The sequence below is a fragment of the Wyeomyia smithii genome, chromosome 3 (assembly GCF_029784165.1).
Source record: "Wyeomyia smithii strain HCP4-BCI-WySm-NY-G18 chromosome 3, ASM2978416v1, whole genome shotgun sequence".
NCBI lineage: Eukaryota > Metazoa > Arthropoda > Insecta > Diptera > Culicidae > Wyeomyia > Wyeomyia smithii.
This window is the reverse complement of record NC_073696.1, coordinates 167,775,565-167,795,617: the sequence shown is the minus strand read 5'-3', so window position 1 is coordinate 167,795,617 and position 20,053 is coordinate 167,775,565. Positions and strand designations below refer to the sequence as shown.

Here is a 20,053-nt window from a genome sequence, read left to right as displayed (position 1 = left end):
TCTTGTTGACATGTGGTTTCAGCAAGACGGAGCAACGTGCCACACATCGCGCGAAACAATGGACATATTGCGGATTGAGTTCGGTGAGCAATTCATCTCACGAAATGGACCGGTGAATTGGCCGCCTAGATCATGCCGCCTAGATTTAACACCGCTAGATTATTTTTTGTGGGGCTACGTTAAGTCTCTCGTCTATGCGGATAAGCCAACAACAATTCCAGCCTTGGAAGACAACATTACACGCGTTATTCGCGAGATACTAGCCGAAATGCTCGAAAAAGTGACCCAAAATTGTACTTTTCGTATGGACCATTTAAAACGTAGCCGTGGCCAACATTTGGATGCAATTATCTTTAAAAAGTAAATGGCATAAACCAAGTTATCGGTTCAAATAAAGATTTCATACAGTTTTGTAATTTTTATGCGTTTTTTTTTTTGAAAGAAAAAACAAATTCTAAAAATAATCACCCTTTATAACGACCAATCAGAGGTCGAATTTTTCGTTTTGACAAGGCTTGACTATTTTCAATAGTACAATAGTTTGAATAATAAAATTACAATTATCTTCATTTGGGAAGAATCTTAGAAGATTTTCCAATCTATTGCTGCAAAAACGGAGGAAATCCATCGAAAACTAACCGATTTATTAGCATTTGAAATTGGGCATTTTTTCACTTTTTTCGGTTTTAGATTTTCATTTCACATCCCTATGTAGCCGAACCTCTTGAGAGAAAGTATTCTACTTCAAAATGATCTTATGTACATGATTAATTTAGGGGTAAACAGGAATGTAAGACCGCTTAGCGGGGTAAGACCACCCACCGTAGTTTTACTGACAAGTTATATTATAATTGAAAAAAATCCTTAATAGAAACGTTACAATATAATTACACATTATTTTGCACCCCTTTCTGCTATGATGGTGCGCGAACGGTCACAGAAATAAACGAAACCAACCTTTCAGCTGACAATCGGTTAATGCGCAATTGTTTTGCGGCTACGGGACTTAAGGTTTTCGGTCTAAAAATCTATTGTTTTGTTTAAGAATATACGTTTAAGCGGTTGCCTGAGTCTATCTTCTTTCGGAAATAGCGAAAGCCGTGAGAATTCTTGTAAGTTTAACTACTTTTTCGGCGGAATATGAAAATTTAAACTAAGGGTAAAGCCGATCACTATACATGGGGTGAAACCGCCACGTATACAACTGTTTGTTGTTTCACTTCAAGACTCAGACGCCTCGACACTACAAAGAGAATATTGACAGGATCAGTAAAGAAATTTCAAGCCACATAAGACACCGATGTTAATCAACCATTTTCGATTTGGTTGAAGCTTTTCTAGTAATATTTTTTAATTACGACTAATTTTTGAAAAAAGTAAACTTGTGTAAAAATGGTATTATTGAACAAAAATATTTTTTGAGCCAGGACGGTTTGTTTGGTTGGTATGACGTCTTCGGCAGAGTTGAAAATAGTAGGAGGGTGGTATTCAAGACACGACCGCATGACGTTGACTACCGTATTCTTATATTCCATTAAAACAAATAGTAGAGGGAATTGCAACGTTTCTTTTACAAAACTTCGAGGCACCAAAAGGTGCAGTTGCCGATTATTCTTGTTTACTGGTTAGTCCGTCCAGAATTCCAGCCATTTTAGTAAACCGGCACGAGATGACCGGTACTATTTTGTCTTCTCTCCTTTCAGCTTCTAACGCCTAGCGTCCGTATGTAATCGATACGGTTTAGTAATGAAACTGATGGGGTGAAATGTTCGAACGGTAAGTTTTATACCAAGGCTTCGTTAGTTAGTTAGAAAGAAAGAGGGGCTACATAGAGGATGGATTGACAAGGAACGCAAATAAACATCGGAAACAGAAAGTGACAACAACAATAACAACAAAGTCAGATCGATTGTATCCGTTAGTGTCGACTGTGCATGGGAAGAGAGGTAGTGAATGGTTGCGCGGTATGATTTAGACAATCGATATTAATTACCAATTTTTCAATAGTGTATCTCAAACAATAGTTTGTTTTTGTTACATTAATTTAACAGTAAACGAATTTCTGATCGATTGATGCCAAAACCTCGAGGAACTGATTATAGATGACTGCAAAATAAGCGCTAAAAACCTGACCACTTTTCCCTGGTTGAATTACTAGATTTTCAAATTCAGGTGTCTAACTTCGATATAGACGTTAGTCAACGTCAAACGAAGTTTTGTGCTTCCGAAAAAATAAACACTGTAAAAAAATTAAAAGGAAAGATAAAAAATTGAATTTAATTTAATTTTTTATCGTTCGGAAACTTATTTCAAAATAATCATGTTTCTGCCTGCAAAATCTACAAAAGGTTTTTTTTGTGTGGACCCCACTGCGACCAGTAGTTGTTTGAACTATTGTGGCATTGTCCGGACGTTTTTGCTGTTTGCACATTTCTGTTTTTTTTTACCATTTTGCAGTGCTACTTATTGAGAAGTAACCTGCTCCGTGTTATAGTGCTTTTTGTCTTCTCCTTCAGACTTAGTAACCTACTACCTTCCTTATCGACCTTAGCATATCCTCCTGCAGGCTATCACTCTAAAAGCATATAACGTGCTATAGTCTATGATATTATCAAAGCTTTAGATCAGTGGTTATTAAGTCTGGAGGGAAGTTATAGTACTTTTTGTCTTCTCATTCAGATTTAGTAACCAACTTTCTTCCTTATCGATTCTATTATATCCTACTGCAAGCTATCACTTTTGAAGCATATAACGTGCTATAGTCTATGATATTATCGAAGCTTTAGACGAGAGGTTATTAAATCTGGAGATAAGATTTTGTGTGGAAGAGCCTGAGAATAAACCCATACTTAAAGTCCTTTTTTGCGAACGAATGGTTTGGTTCTACTAAGATTCGAACCTATCACCATTCGCTTATCAAAGCGGACTCTGTAACCTTGCGGCTACGAAGCTCGACACAAAAGGTTAGCGAAACTTTTTTAGTTGTTTGATCATGGAGCAATAAAAATTTTAATAGCTAAAATTTTGTAAAGAAACATTCACGGTTTGTTCGATTAGTATAGAATCGTTGGTTAAGTTTCAAATACAGTCAAATTCCTCTATAACGACACTTTTCATAGTGACAAATCTCGCTATAGCGACATTCTCAACAGTCCCTTCTGTTTTATACTAAAATTCTTCGTTTTATTGCGACATTTCGCTATCACGACCTTCCTCTGTAATGGCATACCAAAACTAATACTTGTCATTCTTTATTGCGACAATAGTACAGTCGAATCTCTCTATAACGACATTGCTGAATCTATAACCACATTCTCAACGGTACCTTCTGTTCTACATATGCAAACATTCTTCGTATTATTGCGACATTTCGCTAAAACGACAGTCCCTTGCGATGTCGCTATAAAGGGATTCGACTGTAGTAATTTTGTTCTCCGAAGAAAGAAAGCTTAAGAGGACAGTCTTACCCTGCTTACCCCTAAACAAAAAAAATCACGGCAAAATTCACTGAAATTCGTATTTTGCGATTTTTACTAATACCTAAATTAGTATGTATTTAATTAATTCAATTGATCAGGTTGTTCCTAGCTTAAATCCAATAGGGAAGTTGTTATTTTCAGGAAAAAACAACGTCCATCTCTGTGCAAAAGCATACCCTGATTATCAGAGTTAAAAGACGAGTTCGTAGTACGGCGGTAACATAGGTGAACATAAGGTGAACAAAAAATCAGTTCTATTCGCAACAAAAAGGAAGTAATGAAGAAATATAGTTCTAACAACTCTTGGCTAATCAGAACATTACAAATTTCTTAATCATGATAGTTATTCACAAAATAAACTCCATTTACATAACAATAACAGTTTGTCTGATTTGAATGTTCAAAATCGATTGCTATGCATGTTCCTTGTAGGAGCCTATGACCGCTGCTACCATCAGTTAGATATATTGTAGTTAATGCTATGCATGTTTCAATTGAATAATGTATTTTTGAGCTAAAATAAAGCAAATACCAACACTTAAGTTTGTGAAATTTGAGAGATATATGTGATATACTTCAATTGAAAAAAAAATTAAAAAACTATTTGGATCTATTTGGACGCTTTAAAATATACTCCTATTGGAATGTATAATTTCTAATCTGTGTAAAATTCATAGATTCAGGAACGTGATAAGAGTACGAGATTGTCTAAATATTTCGAGTATGAATTTGTGTTTTTGTATGGCAGTTTAGCTCCTTACTTATTTCCAAGGTCTTATCAAATTGTCACTGATCTTATAAGCGATGTTTTCCATTTTTTTCGGTGGTTCAATCTGTTTTGCTAGCTCGGCTAAGACATCCTTAAAAATGGGGGGATCGAGATTTCCTCCGAGCATGTAAATAATCCACCAATCACCGAGATCTGTTTTTTGAGAAATAGATTCTGCAGCTTCACGTGGCACCATGCGGTTGATTGTGTTTAGTAAACGAACACGAAATGATGGCAAAAAGATTATCGCAGTTCTAAAGAATAGGAACAAGATTAGTATTTCATGCAATTTACCTACATTAGAAGATTATACCTGTAGATCAATAGGCACCCTAGCATAATAGCTAAAATAATGAACCAGAACCAGATGAATATGTAGGTTTTTTCGTTTACTATATTGAGTGGTAAGATGCATAGAGAGTCATGCTTTTGCAGCGTTCCCGAGGCACCATATTTGTAGAAAATGCACTTTGTTACACGGGGGAATACGTATACCATTGGATCCAATCGCTGATCTTGTGGTAACTCTGAATAGTGCATCACTCTCCAGCCGTATGAATAAAATTCTCCATCAAAGAAACGATTCATTAGCCATAGCTGAACGATGATATTGATTAGACACATTGCTTCACAGGCGAAGTAGCGTAGGACGTACAGTTTGTGTCTCTGAAAATATAACAAATTTCTCAAAACATACATTTATTTTTCATGCAAAATAGTTATGGTTCATGAATAATGAAAACAAAGTAGTAAATTTTGGACCTTCAAGGGTAGAGTATCGGTTCAAAAACAGATAAGTGAAAAATATAAAGCTTTTAAAATGCGGTTATTGTTGCTGCACGTATTACTTAGCTGGACATCAAGTTGGCAAAGTAGTACAACAGAGAGTTCTGTGATCTACGAATTAAAATCTATGATGTTCTAGAATCTTTCGTGTTTATAGGTACGTAATCAAAATCACTTTCTCTTCAAAATTGATCACACAAATACCATAGCAGTATAATGTTCAATATAAACACCATCCTCAAAATATATCTTTGCCTTCCCAGAAAGCAATTCCAATGTGTTCGGCATGAAGCTTAAGAAAATGATGAATCTTAGTTTTGGTCGCATTGCTTAACTTTTAGTTATTTTCCATTTGAATGCAAATTGCTTATTATCTGTCATATTGTTATTTTACACTACAAAAAGATCTAGCGATACTCCAATCGTTTTTTTGGACTTTTTAAATTTTTTAAATTTTATGATTTATTCTTTTTTTCTATTAAAAACATTTAGTACCTTCGGGTTAAAGATTGAGAAATTTTGACCGCTTTGATCACAATTTGCCTGCCGAGCCGAATGGTTTTACTTTTTCTGTAAATTCTTTGATATAGTGTTAGTCGAAGTCGAATATTATTAAAAGAAACTTAATCATCGTGTACTGTTAACAACGTGTGAACCGTTCCCTTATTTCGACTCCTCTTTCTGTTAATTGGGTCATTATTTCTATCACGAGCGTTAGTTGAGGTAGAACACTGCGAAAATTGGTCCTGAGATATAGGGGTTAAGCAATTTTGTTTATAGAAAAAAAAGTTGCGGCTGCATTTTTTTTTCTTTGGAAAGAGGCTTTTCTATTCAACACCCACATCTAAAAAATAAGAACTAAAATATTTTTGTTTATTTTCCAGCTTTTTTCTCCAATTTTTTTACCTTAAATTCAAAATTACTCGAAAACCGATACATTTAATATCTTAACAACCTAGAGCTTTTTGAATTTAACTGACTGTCTGAATCTTTCAAAATCATCACGGTGATCCCCAACCAGAAAACGGGTAAAAACGGAGCGTGCGAAGTGCAGCGGTGATCAAAGTGGTTAAAAAACACATCCTGGAAATCCAGCCCAGTCGAAAAATAACGCACGCTGCTCACAACATATTTTTTTCAGATGAAACATTGTCACGCTGGTGGCTGTTTTGACCAGCAGAATGATCGTGTATATAGAGCATATCTTAGTGATATTCCTATAAAGTGGAACGATTCCAGGATGCGAGAAAAAGAGAAGTGGAACGATTCCAGGATGCTTCTGCAGTCGTAACGGTTTGGAGCGCAATATCCAACAAAGGAAAAGTTACCATCGTTATTCATCGATAAAATTAATAAAGAATACAACACATTATCAAGAACCATTTGCTACCTTGTGGCAAGGAATTATTTGGAGAAAAAAGTTTCAGCTTTCAACAGGATTCAGCACCAGCGTTAACCTCATCGAGGAAACAATAAAAGTGGCGAGACGTTAACGTGGATAGAACTTTTGTAGCTTTCGTAACATTGTGTGGTCGGCTGAGATACATCAATGATTTGATTTGATAAGGGAATGTTCGAAAAACTTAGTCCGTCCTAATTAAGTCGCAGGTCCGGTAAACTCGCGTGCCCTTTTTTCGGTGGTATATCAAACAGAACGAGTTCGAATCGCGTAATAATTTTCCCGGAGGTTATCATGAACTTGTAGGCGCGATATTTGTTATTATGAACCCGGTACTCAAATTCAGCACATTGTTTACCAAAACGAAACCTGCTGCAAACCCTACTCTATTCTTCAACATCCCAGTGATTTCTCGTGGAAGTGCAGAGGTTTTTCTCGGCTTCCAATAAAGCGAGTATCACGTCAACATATTTATATACAAACTCCTTATTTGACCTGCATTCGGATACGGCCGGCGCTGGTATTGCATAACATAAAGATTAAGATCACCAGTTTTTACACATTGAGGATGAATGTTAGTCCCAAGCATCATCCATTGGTTCTCTGTGTAATTAGAGCTGATCTAGCAATAACGAAGTAACACCGTGGGTGGTCAATCATGCTCATGCTCACACTTTCAGCAGGATTCAGATCCAGCGCATAATGCATTGGTTATTCGGAAATGGTGCAACGAAAATTTGTCGTGTTTATCTATTGGACTTTAACATTTGGGGATACATGCAAAGCTGGAAAGCTGGGTTGATTATTCGTTATCGACTAAGAAACATATAATGAGCATTTTTTATGTTTGTCAAATCACTCAAAATATCATATCTCCCACTGTCGTCATCACATTTAGTCACAATGCACAGTGCACAGTGGGGAATCGCTGGCCATCAGCCAAAAAAATTTTTTTTTTTCGGTTGCTGTTTCATAATATTTTTCCTCTATTGCTATGACATTCAAGTGTCTAAATCCAAAATTTGAGCGCAATATCATGTAATCTGAATTTTTTATGACTTTTCAAAGCTTGGCGAACTGACGTTTTTTGTCTTTTTTTTGAAAAAAAGTACATTACTTTGAAACGCTCTGTAGCTTCAATGATAGCTTGGATTTTTTTGACGTCAAAGAAAAAGTTGTTGTAAATATTGTGCAAAACAAACCTTTTTCATTAGAGATTGTAAAATTTGGTCATCATAGGCCTGACACTAGAAAAAAATTAAAAAAACGTGATTTTTTGTAGAAAAGTAGCTTAAAAGTTTAGTTGCTGCAGTTTGCCACGGTTGTGACCACATTCAAAATATAGGTAAAAACGTAAGCTTTCAAATGCATACTGTCCGCTGCTGCGCAAAACTGCGCAAATTGTCACTTTAGTGAAAAAAGCGATAGTAGTTTTTTTCTTTTTTTTTGAGTTTGAAATTTCATCCAGGATTAATTTTAATTATAACCATGATACCCCAATTATGGAAATTTATGATATCGAACTCAATCCGTAAGAATAAAATAAAAACTTGGGCGAAAATTACAAAATTTATCAATTAAAAGTTATAAAATAAGAAAATAGTAAACAAATCTTTATGAAACTTTTAATTATGTCAAACTTTATCACTTTCTGCAAATTTAAAACAATATTAAAAACATTCAGCCCTTTTCAATTTATGATCATGGAATTCGCTAAACTGATTGAAGTGTTAAATACTAGCAGGAAATTCATACCATCAAACTCCGGCTAACAATAGCCCGTTTGAAGATTGCTTTTGCTTCGCACTCGTTGGCATACAAAAGTAAAGCACGCACTTTGCTTTATGAGAAAAAAAAAAAACAAAAAACAGTCGTCGCCCTCCACATCTTTTCGTATTCATTTAGAACGTTGTGTCATTCCAGTGTCTTGGTTTTCAAATTCATAAATTCGTTGAATTTTATTATGGAGTCTTCAATTTCAGCGGCAACACCTATTTCAATGTCTAGTAAGTTGTCAATTCATGGTGTTATACATGTATTTAAATGTCCTCTTTCAACCATGGAAACCGGATTAGGAAGATAAAATATATATGAAACAATGAAACATCGAAAATTACTAGAAGAAATGAAAATTGCAGCGAAAGACATTTTTCCTGCTGATAAGTATAATGAACTTCAAATTTTCTGGAAACAATTCAACACGAGATTTAAGCGATCACAGCGAAAAATGATGATGCTGATGATGATTTTTTTAATTAGTAATTAGTTTGTATTACTTATGTTGTTTTAGTTTATATAAAAAAATATATATATATTTAGGCAAAATTTGTTTAGTTCGAGGGGTCGTCCATAAATTACGTACTTTTTCAATGGGTAGGATGCCCGATGGCACTATTTGTGGTCAAAGATTATATAATTCTATAAAAAAGGACAAAAGTGCCAAAAAAATATTAAAAATTGGATTTCGTGCTTTATGGACGGTACCAAACAAAAAATGGATGCCAAATTCGTGTTCAGCGCCCCAAAATTATGTAAATACCAAGTTTTTGTCGCATTTAACGACACTTTTTTTGCTTGGCCAGCCTTTGTATGGAGTCGCCCCACTGTGCAGTGGTGCAATAAGGCAAAAAGTGGTACTTAATTCCATAGCGCCTGTCACCTTCATCCTAGCTTGAAAGTGTCTTCTGAACAATTGTTTGCATGAATGACCCGCATAATCGTAAATTGTCAAAAAATATGAAATTTTTACTATACTAAAAATAAAAAAATAACTTTTTTGTGTTAAGAGATAGAAGAATAATTTATTCAGCAAAAGTATAGAAAACTCAAAAAAATGAAACTTTGTTGAACAAATGAAAATCCTAGCTTTATTCGGTACAAAGTTATAAAGTATATTACACGGAACCTTAAAAGTTAGTTTTTTGTGCTTAACTTTTGTTAGTTGCATTTTACACGAACGTGTTGTTCGAAGGAATTGTTAGGACCCACAAAACACACATTTTTGCCAAAGATCACAAATCTCCAGGACTTTTCCTTACAAAGTTATATCATATTTTAGCTTATTTATTCGATAATTTCAACAACGTATAGGTTAAAAAGGGGCAAGTGGAATCATGATGTAAATACTTTTCCTTGAAGTTAAACTGAAGTGCTATAAACTCCTTTATGTTCCATTTGTCCCAATTCACCCATATAAGAGTACGGCGAGCATATGTTACAGTAGGTTTTCATATATCAAAAATACTAACTTTTTTGTGTTAAGAGATAGAGGAATAATTTATTCGGCAAAGTTTTAGAACGTAAAAAAATATGAAAGTTTGCTGAACGAATGAAAATCCTATTTTTTATCAGTACAGAGTTACAGAGTATTTTCTGTAAAAGTTACCTCAGAGTTAATTTTTTGCACTTAACTTTTGTTAGTTACATTTTACAAGAAAACATTATTCTAGAGAAGCATTTGGACATACAAAACACACCTTTTCGATTAAGACCACACATCTCCAGGACATTTCCTTACAAAGTTATAGCATGTTTTAGCTTATTTTTTTGATAACTTTAAGGATTTTCATTTGTTCAGCAAAATTTCATATTTTTTCACGTTCTAAAACGTTGCCGAATAAACCATTCCTCTATCTCTTAACACAAAAAAGTTAGTATTTCTGATATATGAAAACCTACTGTAACATATGTTCGCCGTACTCTTATATGGGTGAATTGGGACAAATGGAACCTAAAGGAGTTTATAGTACTTTAGCTTAACTTTAAAGAAAAGTATTGACAACATGATTCCACTTGCCCCTTTTTAACCTATACGTTGTTGAGATTATCGAAAAAACAAGCTAAAATATGATATAACTTTATAAGGAAAAGTCCTGAAGATATACGGTCTTTGACAAAAATGTGTGTTATATGTGCCCTAACAATTCCTCCGAACAACACGTTCGTGTAAAATGCAACTAACAAAAGTTAAGTACAAAAAACTAAGTTTTGAGTAAGTCCCATGTAATACACTTTATAACTTTGTACCTAAAAAAGATAGGATTTTCATTTGTTCAACAAAGCTTCATATTTTTGAATTTTCTACAACTTCTTTGAATAAACTGTTTTTCTATCTCTTAACACAAAAAAAGGTAATTTTTTTATTTTTAATATAGTAACTTTTTCATACTTTTTGACAATTTGCGATTATGCGGGTCATTCATACAAATAATTGTTCCAAAGACTCTTTTAAGCTAGGATGAAGGTGAAAGGCGCTATGGAATTAAGTACCACTTTTTGCCTTATTGGACCACTGTGCAAAGTTGCCATTATCATTAATGACTTTTGAAGATTTTTTCATTGAGGATAAATGTATTTCAGTAGTACACAAGCTACTATGTTCATCGTCTCGTGGTGTACTGTTTTCCTCCTAAATCTCATAACACTTGCCAGTATATTCATGTTTCTTGACGAAACATAATGATATGCATTTCGATAACCTTTGAAAGACGTTATTTTAATGTACATTGATCGCGAATTTCCCAATTTTTAGAAAAAACGGAAGTGCAACGACCATTTGTATACATTTTAAAAGAATGATCCTATTGCTAGCTGAAATTCATTTTATCTTTATGTTAACGGCTGCTAATGGTTATGCAAAGGTTGGTCTGTTTTTTGGCTTTCTCAGTCTTTATGAAGAAAATACACGACAATCTAGCAAAATTGCCCGACGTTTCGGCCGTTTTGGTGGCCTTTTTCAAGGGAAAACTGTATTCAACGTAAAAAGTTACTAAAAGTTACTAATAGAGTATAAAACATAGATAGTCACTCACTTTAGTTGTGTCGTATTTGTCTTAAAAGTTGGTTTCCAACGGTCGGAAGTCTTGTATTTTGGTGGTTTGGTTTTTGCTTCGGCTGCGATGATTTTATCAATAGTGAATAAAACATGTGACGTCAATTTGACACGAATAAAATGATAAAAAAAATGTTTGTTTTGAAATGCAGTTTAAAATTTTCGTTCATTGCTGAACTGCTTTTTTAAAAATCTAGAAATAAATTTTTCTGCAACTCGTCAAACCGAGCCGAGGGATAAATGAAACTTGTGCTGTTGGACCTACATAGAACTTTGACATTCAGTAACTGTTATACCTTTATAAAAGAGAGGCAAACATCGATCGGCAATCAGTAGTAACAACTGGTAATCAGTAACCAGACTGTTTAGACTGGTCAAAAACTGACTGATTGACAATGTAAACAGAAAGAAACTATTAAGCTATCATGCTGGCTCATCTAAACAACTGTAACGCATACTTACTCTTAATCGTTTTAAAACATATTCTATAAGCGCCTGCTTTTTCACACATTTTTCTTCTTCTCTACAAATTCCAATGTTTAAGCCCATCACAATACTTCGCATAAGTCCACCTTCTGTTGCTTCCCATAATACCTTTGGTAGGTAACATGCGGTAGCCTAAAACATTGTTGAGAACGGTTATATAGGCTCTGATATTTTTAATATACAACATATACGATGTAAAAGCCGTTGCGGAACAGAGTGGTCTGAAGACCATTTTTTCGAAAATGAGTTTTTTTGCATAAACCGCATCTCCTCAAAAAGCTGAAGTTGGGAGATTAAGAAAATTTCAAAACAACGAACTTTAAAGTGGATTTATACTGTGTTCAAATTTCGTCCGAAACAGAATGGCCATTCTGTTTCGGAACAGAGTGGTCTATGTACAAAATACGGTGTAATACTATCATGTAACACGTAATATGTAGCATATTATATGTGCTAAGTAACATGTCACTTGTTCTGTAACATGTAACTTCACACGTGATATGTAACATGTTACACATAATGTAACACGAAAAATGTAACATGTGAAATAATATGTAATATGTAACATGTTGTGTTACATGAAGTGTTACACGTGACATCTTACATGTGACATGCTATGTGTATCATATAACATGTGACACTAGCCATTTTATACGAATTATCGTCATTTTCTTTGTCATTTACCAGGTTTCTGTACCTGTACCACTCTGTTTCGAAACGATTCGAGGATTCCACTGAATATATATATGAAGTCAGAGTGGTCTATGTACATTGGTGGGACAAAATCACTTATTTCGCAAAGAAACTGTTAATTTTATGTATTCCAATGTCAAACCACTTCATAACCTTTATATTAGAACATTTTGTTTGGAAGAATCCGTTGAACAAAATTTTATTCAGAGATTTTTCGACAATTGCTTCTCCAGAAAAATTTGCTCGACAGCACATAGACCACTCTGTTCCGGAACGGCTCATATACGACACGATGTTTTGAGCTACAAAAAATATATACGTACAAATTAGGAAAAATACAAACCTGAAAGAATAAAACAAAGCACACCCATTGATAGTATGTATAGTATTTTTTCGCCTCTTCATCATTAAAATCATTCGCTACACCTGGATGAGCAACCTCTCGGCCAACCTGATTAAAAAAATATATTGACCCGTTTTTGATTCGAACCAAATAACAATCACCAACCTCTCTCCTAAAAGCATCTGGCATAGTAAAGGTACTCGAAATCCAGCAAAACGTATTGACAACATGCGTGGGGATTCCGTTAACAATACAGCTAATCGGTTGTCCAACGTATTGAGTTGCAGTGATGATTAGACTACATGCTAGCAGAAGAGCAGTTGTGAAGGTATTGTGTAACCGGAAGATTACATTGTCAATGTAGATGTCCTGCCTCTTGAAATAATCTTTTAAACCACCGAGTAATTTATACATGTTTGAAACTATAGGTGGAGAAAATTACTCAATAGGAAACTTATCAAACCATTATTAAAACAAAACCATTAGAGACAATTCTGAAATAGAAAAATATATTTTTAGTACGCGTATCATTGATGAGTAATTTATTGACAAATGAGAAAAAAACAACTGTTTTCAATTTTATATATTCAATTTTAAATTAAATAACTGTTCAGTTTTAATAGATCATTGCACAATGACGTCACCAATGGGATTTTGACAGTTCAAGAGGGTAACCTTTCGATGGCGTCGAAAGAACATTTTTTTCTAATGCTTTTAAGGGTTGACCTACTGCAATAAATATATGTTCATTATTACTGTTTTTTCATACGCTTCCTAATGGTGTCGGCCCCGAATTTAGTAAGCACAAAAAAATGTTTTTCCGCTCCAAATTCAATTTACCTTTCTAAACTTTCATGAAGTAAGGTTAGGCCGGTTCGTGCAATGATCTATAGAGATGTTATTCAGCGTTAGCCGTGTGCACTAGGAATAGTTAGCGACAACTGAGAAAAATATATATTTGGGTGGGTCAAAGTGATCGATTTTCCAGAACCAAGTTTTTTTGGTTCCATTCAGGGCCCCAAACACTCACCGGAAGTCAATTGGATTTGTCTCCGCTTGGCGCATTGCATTTGGAATTTGTATGAGAAAACCAATTTTTTGGCTTTTCCCGTTCTAGAGAGCTCAGTGATACTTTATTAATGCCTTAAATTACGTTAAAGTGTAGTATTTAAAATGCTAACTACTTTGTCAAAGATACTGAAGAGCTAGGATATCCCTATAAAAGCTATAGCTGTTTAATGTTGAGTACCTTGGAACGGGGTGAAATTGATCACTTTCTACAATACTTTCCAAATAATTCGGTTGATATTGGTTTGAGAATACGATCTGGTCGAAGGTAGAAATCAGGACACCCTTTTTTTCGGCACAAATTTGATCTAAGCCTAAACCCTAACTCGTCTCCGATGCTGGTCTAACAAGCCAGTTGTCATAGCTTTAAAACCCACCCTGTGAGAGAATGTTGGTATTGATAAAATCACAGCGCTAGCCCCGTATACTAATAATTGGCCGCAAAGTCTGTGTCCAATAAACAAAAAGGTCAAATTTCGTTGTTTAACGATTTTAACATCTAGAAGATTTCTCTCGTTACTTGACTGAGATTCAACAGAAGTGAAAATTCCTTCACAGTGAGCGTTGTGTCCCGAAATCGTAAAAGTTACGCTACAAAATTGACTATTTTAAGAAATTCAGAAATATGAAAATAAATCATATGAATCAATATGAAAAATAAATCAGGACGCCCAAATAGGATCTTGAAATTAGCACATGTCCTGCTAAATCCAGACGGTTGGTATCCTTATATATTGGCTTTTTCCGAAACAACTATAATTTAACATGAGTACTGCTATGTGCCCAAGAAAACCACTATAAATGAATATATGTCATTTTCATTATTTACTTCATGAGATAAATCTAAAAATCCTTCAAGGTTTTATAAGATGAATCAGGGTAAAATTAGCAACCTATGAAATCCATGCATTCTATTTGAAATATGCAGTGTAAATACTTGATATGTATATGGTGAGTGATGGTTTTTGAACTAAAAATTATCAACCACTGCTACTTTGTAAACCTAAATAACATTATTTTAGGTAAAAATCTTTTCTTTATTCTCACAATATGAAATTTACTGAATTTGCTTCCATTTGATCATCGCTCGACCGATTTCAATTTGGTTTATTGCACAAGATCAAAAATTAAGTCTGGATTTTTTTGTAATTATCTGGTAAATTATTTGTATTGCATTAACGGGATATAACAATTATTGCTGAAAATAATATTTTATAAGCTTTTATTAAACTTTATTTACTTATTAAACTTTAACTATTTATAGTTCTCCAAATTTAATTCAATTTTCGCTGAATTCAGTTTTCCTTAAGTAAATTCTTAATTTTTTTTTGCATATGAGCAAATTCACTGAAACTAGACCACTAGGTGCACAAGGTCTTTCAAATTTGATATGAATTAGAAATAGAGAAGAAATGATAATGCCATTTTTGTTTGACCGAATTTGTTGACCCCTTAGTCACCAAGGGGCGGAACAGTTTTCAGAAAAGTTGAAATTTTTGCAATTCTTGATGTATTATTTGAGCTGTATCTCTAAAATTCGTTATGTAGAGTACTACAAATAGCACCATTCTGTAAAGAGGAATGATAGAGCTTTCATTTGAAGTGATCAGAATTTAGGCCGCCATCTTGAATTTGGCCGCCATCTTTGATTATATCAGAAAAATGCAATTTTGACCATGTTCGCAACTACCGATTTTCGATCTGAGACCAGCATTGGAAAGCTGAGAAAAAATGCTATAAGATGCCTGAAAAAGGTGAGCATCAGTGTTTACCCATCGATTGGACCTTTTTTCCAAGCTGAGTATTAAAATATTCAACGTATACCGCGCGATCAACGTAGTAACCTGTCTACTGAGACCAAGTGGATGCACATGTTATAACCCTACTAGCTCCATATATGGTCGGCGTGCAACCAGACCGAACCAAGCGCCAGTTTTTTGAAAATTGAGTTTTTAATACCAGTGGATGTTAAAATTGATAATTTATCTTTCATGAAAAAATGAAATCATCTGAACAGTTCGTAATGATATTATAACAAAATTTCTCTGCAGCAGCTTGCAGGAAACATACTGGGTGGTTAAACTTTGATCGCCGATTACTCGTAATAATGTTTTTGGCGCTTGGTTCGGTCTGAACGCACGCCGACCATATCATAATCAATTGGTGCCACAACTAATACGCCACTACTGTTTTTTTTGAGTTTTGTGAAAATAATGAATACAACACTAACATGTTTGATACTAACAAAGCGATAGGTTTTTTATTACTGAGCAGTTCCACAAAAAATGTCCCAGATTTAATGTTTTATTTATATTGTCATTTTTAATTTGGCTGAAACTTTGCATAGGCAAAAAATGCCATTCTGGTACTGGTTTAATTTTTTGCAACACGACTCATTTTTGAGAAGCTATTGAAAAATGCTATTTTGGGAAGGTATTGATGATTACAAATATTTTCAGGGCCAAAACGGTTTGTTTGATCGGTATGACGTCTTCTATAAAGCTGTAGTTAGTATTTTTGTCTCTCCGAAAAACTATACACTTTAAAACGATTTTATTTTTTGAAAAAGAGGTAACAGAAAAATGTACAATTATTGTCAGGTTTTACCTATTATCGCCCGGGGGTTAATGAAGACATAGATGCAAAAATTTAACGCTCTAGGTCATCATTTATCCCCTGGGCGATAATAGGTAAAACCTGACGATAATAGAGTCGATACCTATCTAAAAAGGCTCATTTTTTTAAAATCTATTTTTTTATAAAAACTACAAAAGATTACCTAAACAATGCAACCAAAGAAAAAGTTATAGAGTGTATATTTTTTTCGGAAAAACAAAATAATTATCTACAACTTTATCGAAGACGTCAAACCGATCAAACAAACCGTTCTGGCCCTAAAAATATTTATAATCATAAATACCTTCTCAAAATAGCATTTTCAATAGCTGTATTCATTATTCTCACCAGACTCAAAAAAAAACAGTAGTTGCGTACTAGTTGTAGTATCAATCGATTATGATTCATGGAGCTAGTAGAGTTATAACATGTGCATCCACTTGGTCTCAGTAGACAGGTTACTACGTTGATCGCGCGGTATACGTTGAATATTTTAATACTCAGCTTGGAAATAGGTTCAATTGATGGGTTAACACAGATGCTCACCTATTTTTTTTTCTTGCATCTTATAGCATTTTTTTCTCAGCTTTCCAATTCTGGTCTCAGATCGGAAATCTGTAGTTGCGAACACGGTCAAAATTGCATTTTTCTGATATAATCCAAGATGGCGGCCAAATTCAAAATGGCGGCCTGAATTCTTATCTCTTCAAATGAAAGCCCTATCATTCCTCTTTACAGAATAGTGCTACTTTTAGTACTTTACATAACGAATTTTAGAGATACAGCTCAAATAATACATCAAGATTTGCAAAAATTTTAACTTTTCTGAGAACTGTTCCGCCCCTTGGTGACCAAGGGGTCAACAAATTCGATCAAACAAAAATGGTATTATCATTTTTTTTCTATTTCTAACAACTATGTGCATTTATATCAAACTAGTTGAACGTTCCCGGCGATGCTCGGGATCGAAAGTTTCAAAATTAGGAATCATTTTTTATAATTCATTGCATTATTAGCACAACTCACTTCAAAAATATTTCACATCTTATACGTCCATCATCACTTTAAGTACTTTAACATTCTGAGAACGCACAGAACGGAAATACCCATATTGGATTGCATATTTTGATATTTTGGGGATGATTTACAGAAACTGGAAATCGCTATTTCGGATTTCAAAATGACGTATGGAGTTCGGAAGTTTCGGAAGTATTGAAATGGCTGGCCAAATACCACTTCAGATTATTTTCCTGAAACCAGAAGTCGTTATTTTGGAAAATGTTATGTGGGGTCATCCCAGTTCCGAATATACCACACTCGGGTGATAACCGGATATTCGTCAATCGTTCACAGTAAAACCTATTTTTATGTAACTTTTAGAAGTAAGAAATCAAAGTAAGAATAATTTAGCGTGACCATTCATGCTTAGTTCTCCTCTATAATCATATCTAAAGAGATAACATGTGAATTTTATATAACGAAAATGTTTGTTGATGTCCAAGGAACACGTCTGAGAAGAAGTTAACGGTTTAATTCACATAACTACGTAGACATTAAAAAAAATTAAACCAATGAAATACGGCCTTTCCTCCAGCCAAATGTCCCAAGATCTAGTTTTGGTAAAAGTAAAAAAGTATTTCGAATCCCGTAATGTGTTACTATGTATTCACGAAACTGAGAAAACATCAGAAATGTAATTTTTTTCTGCTCGGCTCGCACGATGTTGAAGAAACAACGAACATTTTATTAAAACAAAAATTTAATTTACAGGCGAATTGAGCTCATACTCAAAAAGTCAAAAATTTGCATGTATTATATGTATAATATATATAAATTTAAAAAAGAATATTTTAATGTGTTTTTCTGTATGCAAAAAATCATCTTCAAACATACGTCGTTTTTTAAGTAATATCTCAACTTTTAGCAATAAGATACCTATTATTTTTCCTCAAATGTCTTTCCCGAACATTAACAAATATTTCAATAAAGAACAATTACGTATCATAGCCTTGAATTTCGATTTAGAGGCAAATTGAGTTAAAATATTCATGATTTTGCTTGTTTAACGTAGTGTTGTGAATAATATCTCAATTTTCAGTAATCAAAAATCTGTTATTTTTACTCAAAAGTCTTTCCTGAACATAAACAAACATTTTAATGGAAAAAAATCATACATCATAGCTTTGAATTAAGATTTAAAGACAAATTGAGCCAAAATATTCATAATATTGCATGTTTCACTTAGTTTTGTGACTAATATCTTTATTTTCAGTCATCAGATAACTATTATTTCTTCTCGAATGTCATTCCTGAATATCAACGAACATTTTATTGAAAAAATCACGTGTCGTCGCTTTAAATCAGAATTTTAGAGACAAATTGTGCCTAAAAAGTTATGTTTTTGCATTTTCCATGTGGTTTTGTGGAAAATATTTAAATTTCGAATAATCAGAAACCTATTATTTTTCCCTCAAATATCTTTCCTAAACACAACGAACATTTTATTATAGTAAAAATCACAGATCACTGCTTGAGTTTTAGTTTAGAGGCAAATTCAGCATTAAAGTCATGATTTTACATATTTCACATAGTTTTGTGAATAATATCTCGAGTTTTAGTAATCAGAAACCTGTTATTTTTTCTCAAATGTCTTTCCTGAACATTAACCAACATTTTATTAAAAAAGAATCATATGTCATCGCTTTAAATTTTGATTTAGAGGCAAATTTAACACAGAAAGTCATAATTTTGCATGTTTTACGCAGCTTCGTGAATAATATCTCAAGTTTTAGTAATTAGGTGCCTATTATTTTTTCTCAAATGTCTTTCTTAAACATCAACGAACATTTTAATGAAAAAAGAATCACATGCCATCGCTTTGAATTTTGATTTGGAGACGAATTAAGTATAAAAAGTCATAATATTGCATGTTTTACGTAGTTTTGTGAATAATATCTCAAGTTTTAGTGATCAGATACTAATTATTTTTCCTCAAATGTCTTTCCTGAACATTAACAAACATTTTAGTGAAAAAAGAATCATATGTCATCGCTTAGAATTTTGATTTAGAGGCAAATTTAACACAGAAAGTCATAATTTTGCATGTTTTACGTAGTTTTGTGAATAATATCTTAAGTTTTAGTAATTAGATACCTATTATTTTTTCGCGAATGTCTTTCCTGAACATCAGCGAACATTTTCATGTTAAAAAACATACATGTCACCGCTAATTATTTTTGATTCAGAACGATTCAAAATGATGATGATTACTGTACACCTCAGAGACTGAGTGAATAATATCAATAAGATCAAGCGTTACGGAATTCCATTTTTATATAGTAGAAGATTTGAAAGACCTTGTGCACCTAGTGGCCTAGTTTCAGCGAGAATTGCTCTTATTTAAACTTATTCGATTTGATTGAGTTTTGACAGAGTTGAAGAAATTTTTCGAAAATATATAAAATTCACGGGTTAACTACAACAGGCGGATAAATTTGGTAAAAGTTGTATTTGAGGACATGTAAACATCATCTTCGTAAATAATTGAAATTTTTTAAATATAAATATAATATAAATCGAAACC

The 20,053-nt window shown here is 33.6% G+C and overlaps 1 protein-coding gene across 1 annotated transcript in view; it reads right to left on the bottom strand.

The window, feature by feature from the left end:
- Positions 1 to 4,071: 4,071 nt before the first annotated feature.
- The window catches only part of LOC129728574 (innexin inx1), a 28,225-nt gene continuing 12,243 nt past the window's right edge, over positions 4,072 to 20,053 (bottom strand). The window contains exons 2-6 of the mRNA XM_055687022.1: positions 12,952 to 13,280; positions 12,787 to 12,894; positions 11,727 to 11,882; positions 4,562 to 4,914; positions 4,072 to 4,502 (exon numbers count right to left, since the gene is read on the bottom strand). Of these exons, the coding sequence (XP_055542997.1) occupies positions 4,241 to 4,502; positions 4,562 to 4,914; positions 11,727 to 11,882; positions 12,787 to 12,894; positions 12,952 to 13,200 (1,128 nt within the window). The 5' untranslated portion in view covers positions 13,201 to 13,280 and the 3' untranslated portion in view covers positions 4,072 to 4,240. The remainder of the gene's footprint in view (positions 4,503 to 4,561; positions 4,915 to 11,726; positions 11,883 to 12,786; positions 12,895 to 12,951; positions 13,281 to 20,053) is intronic.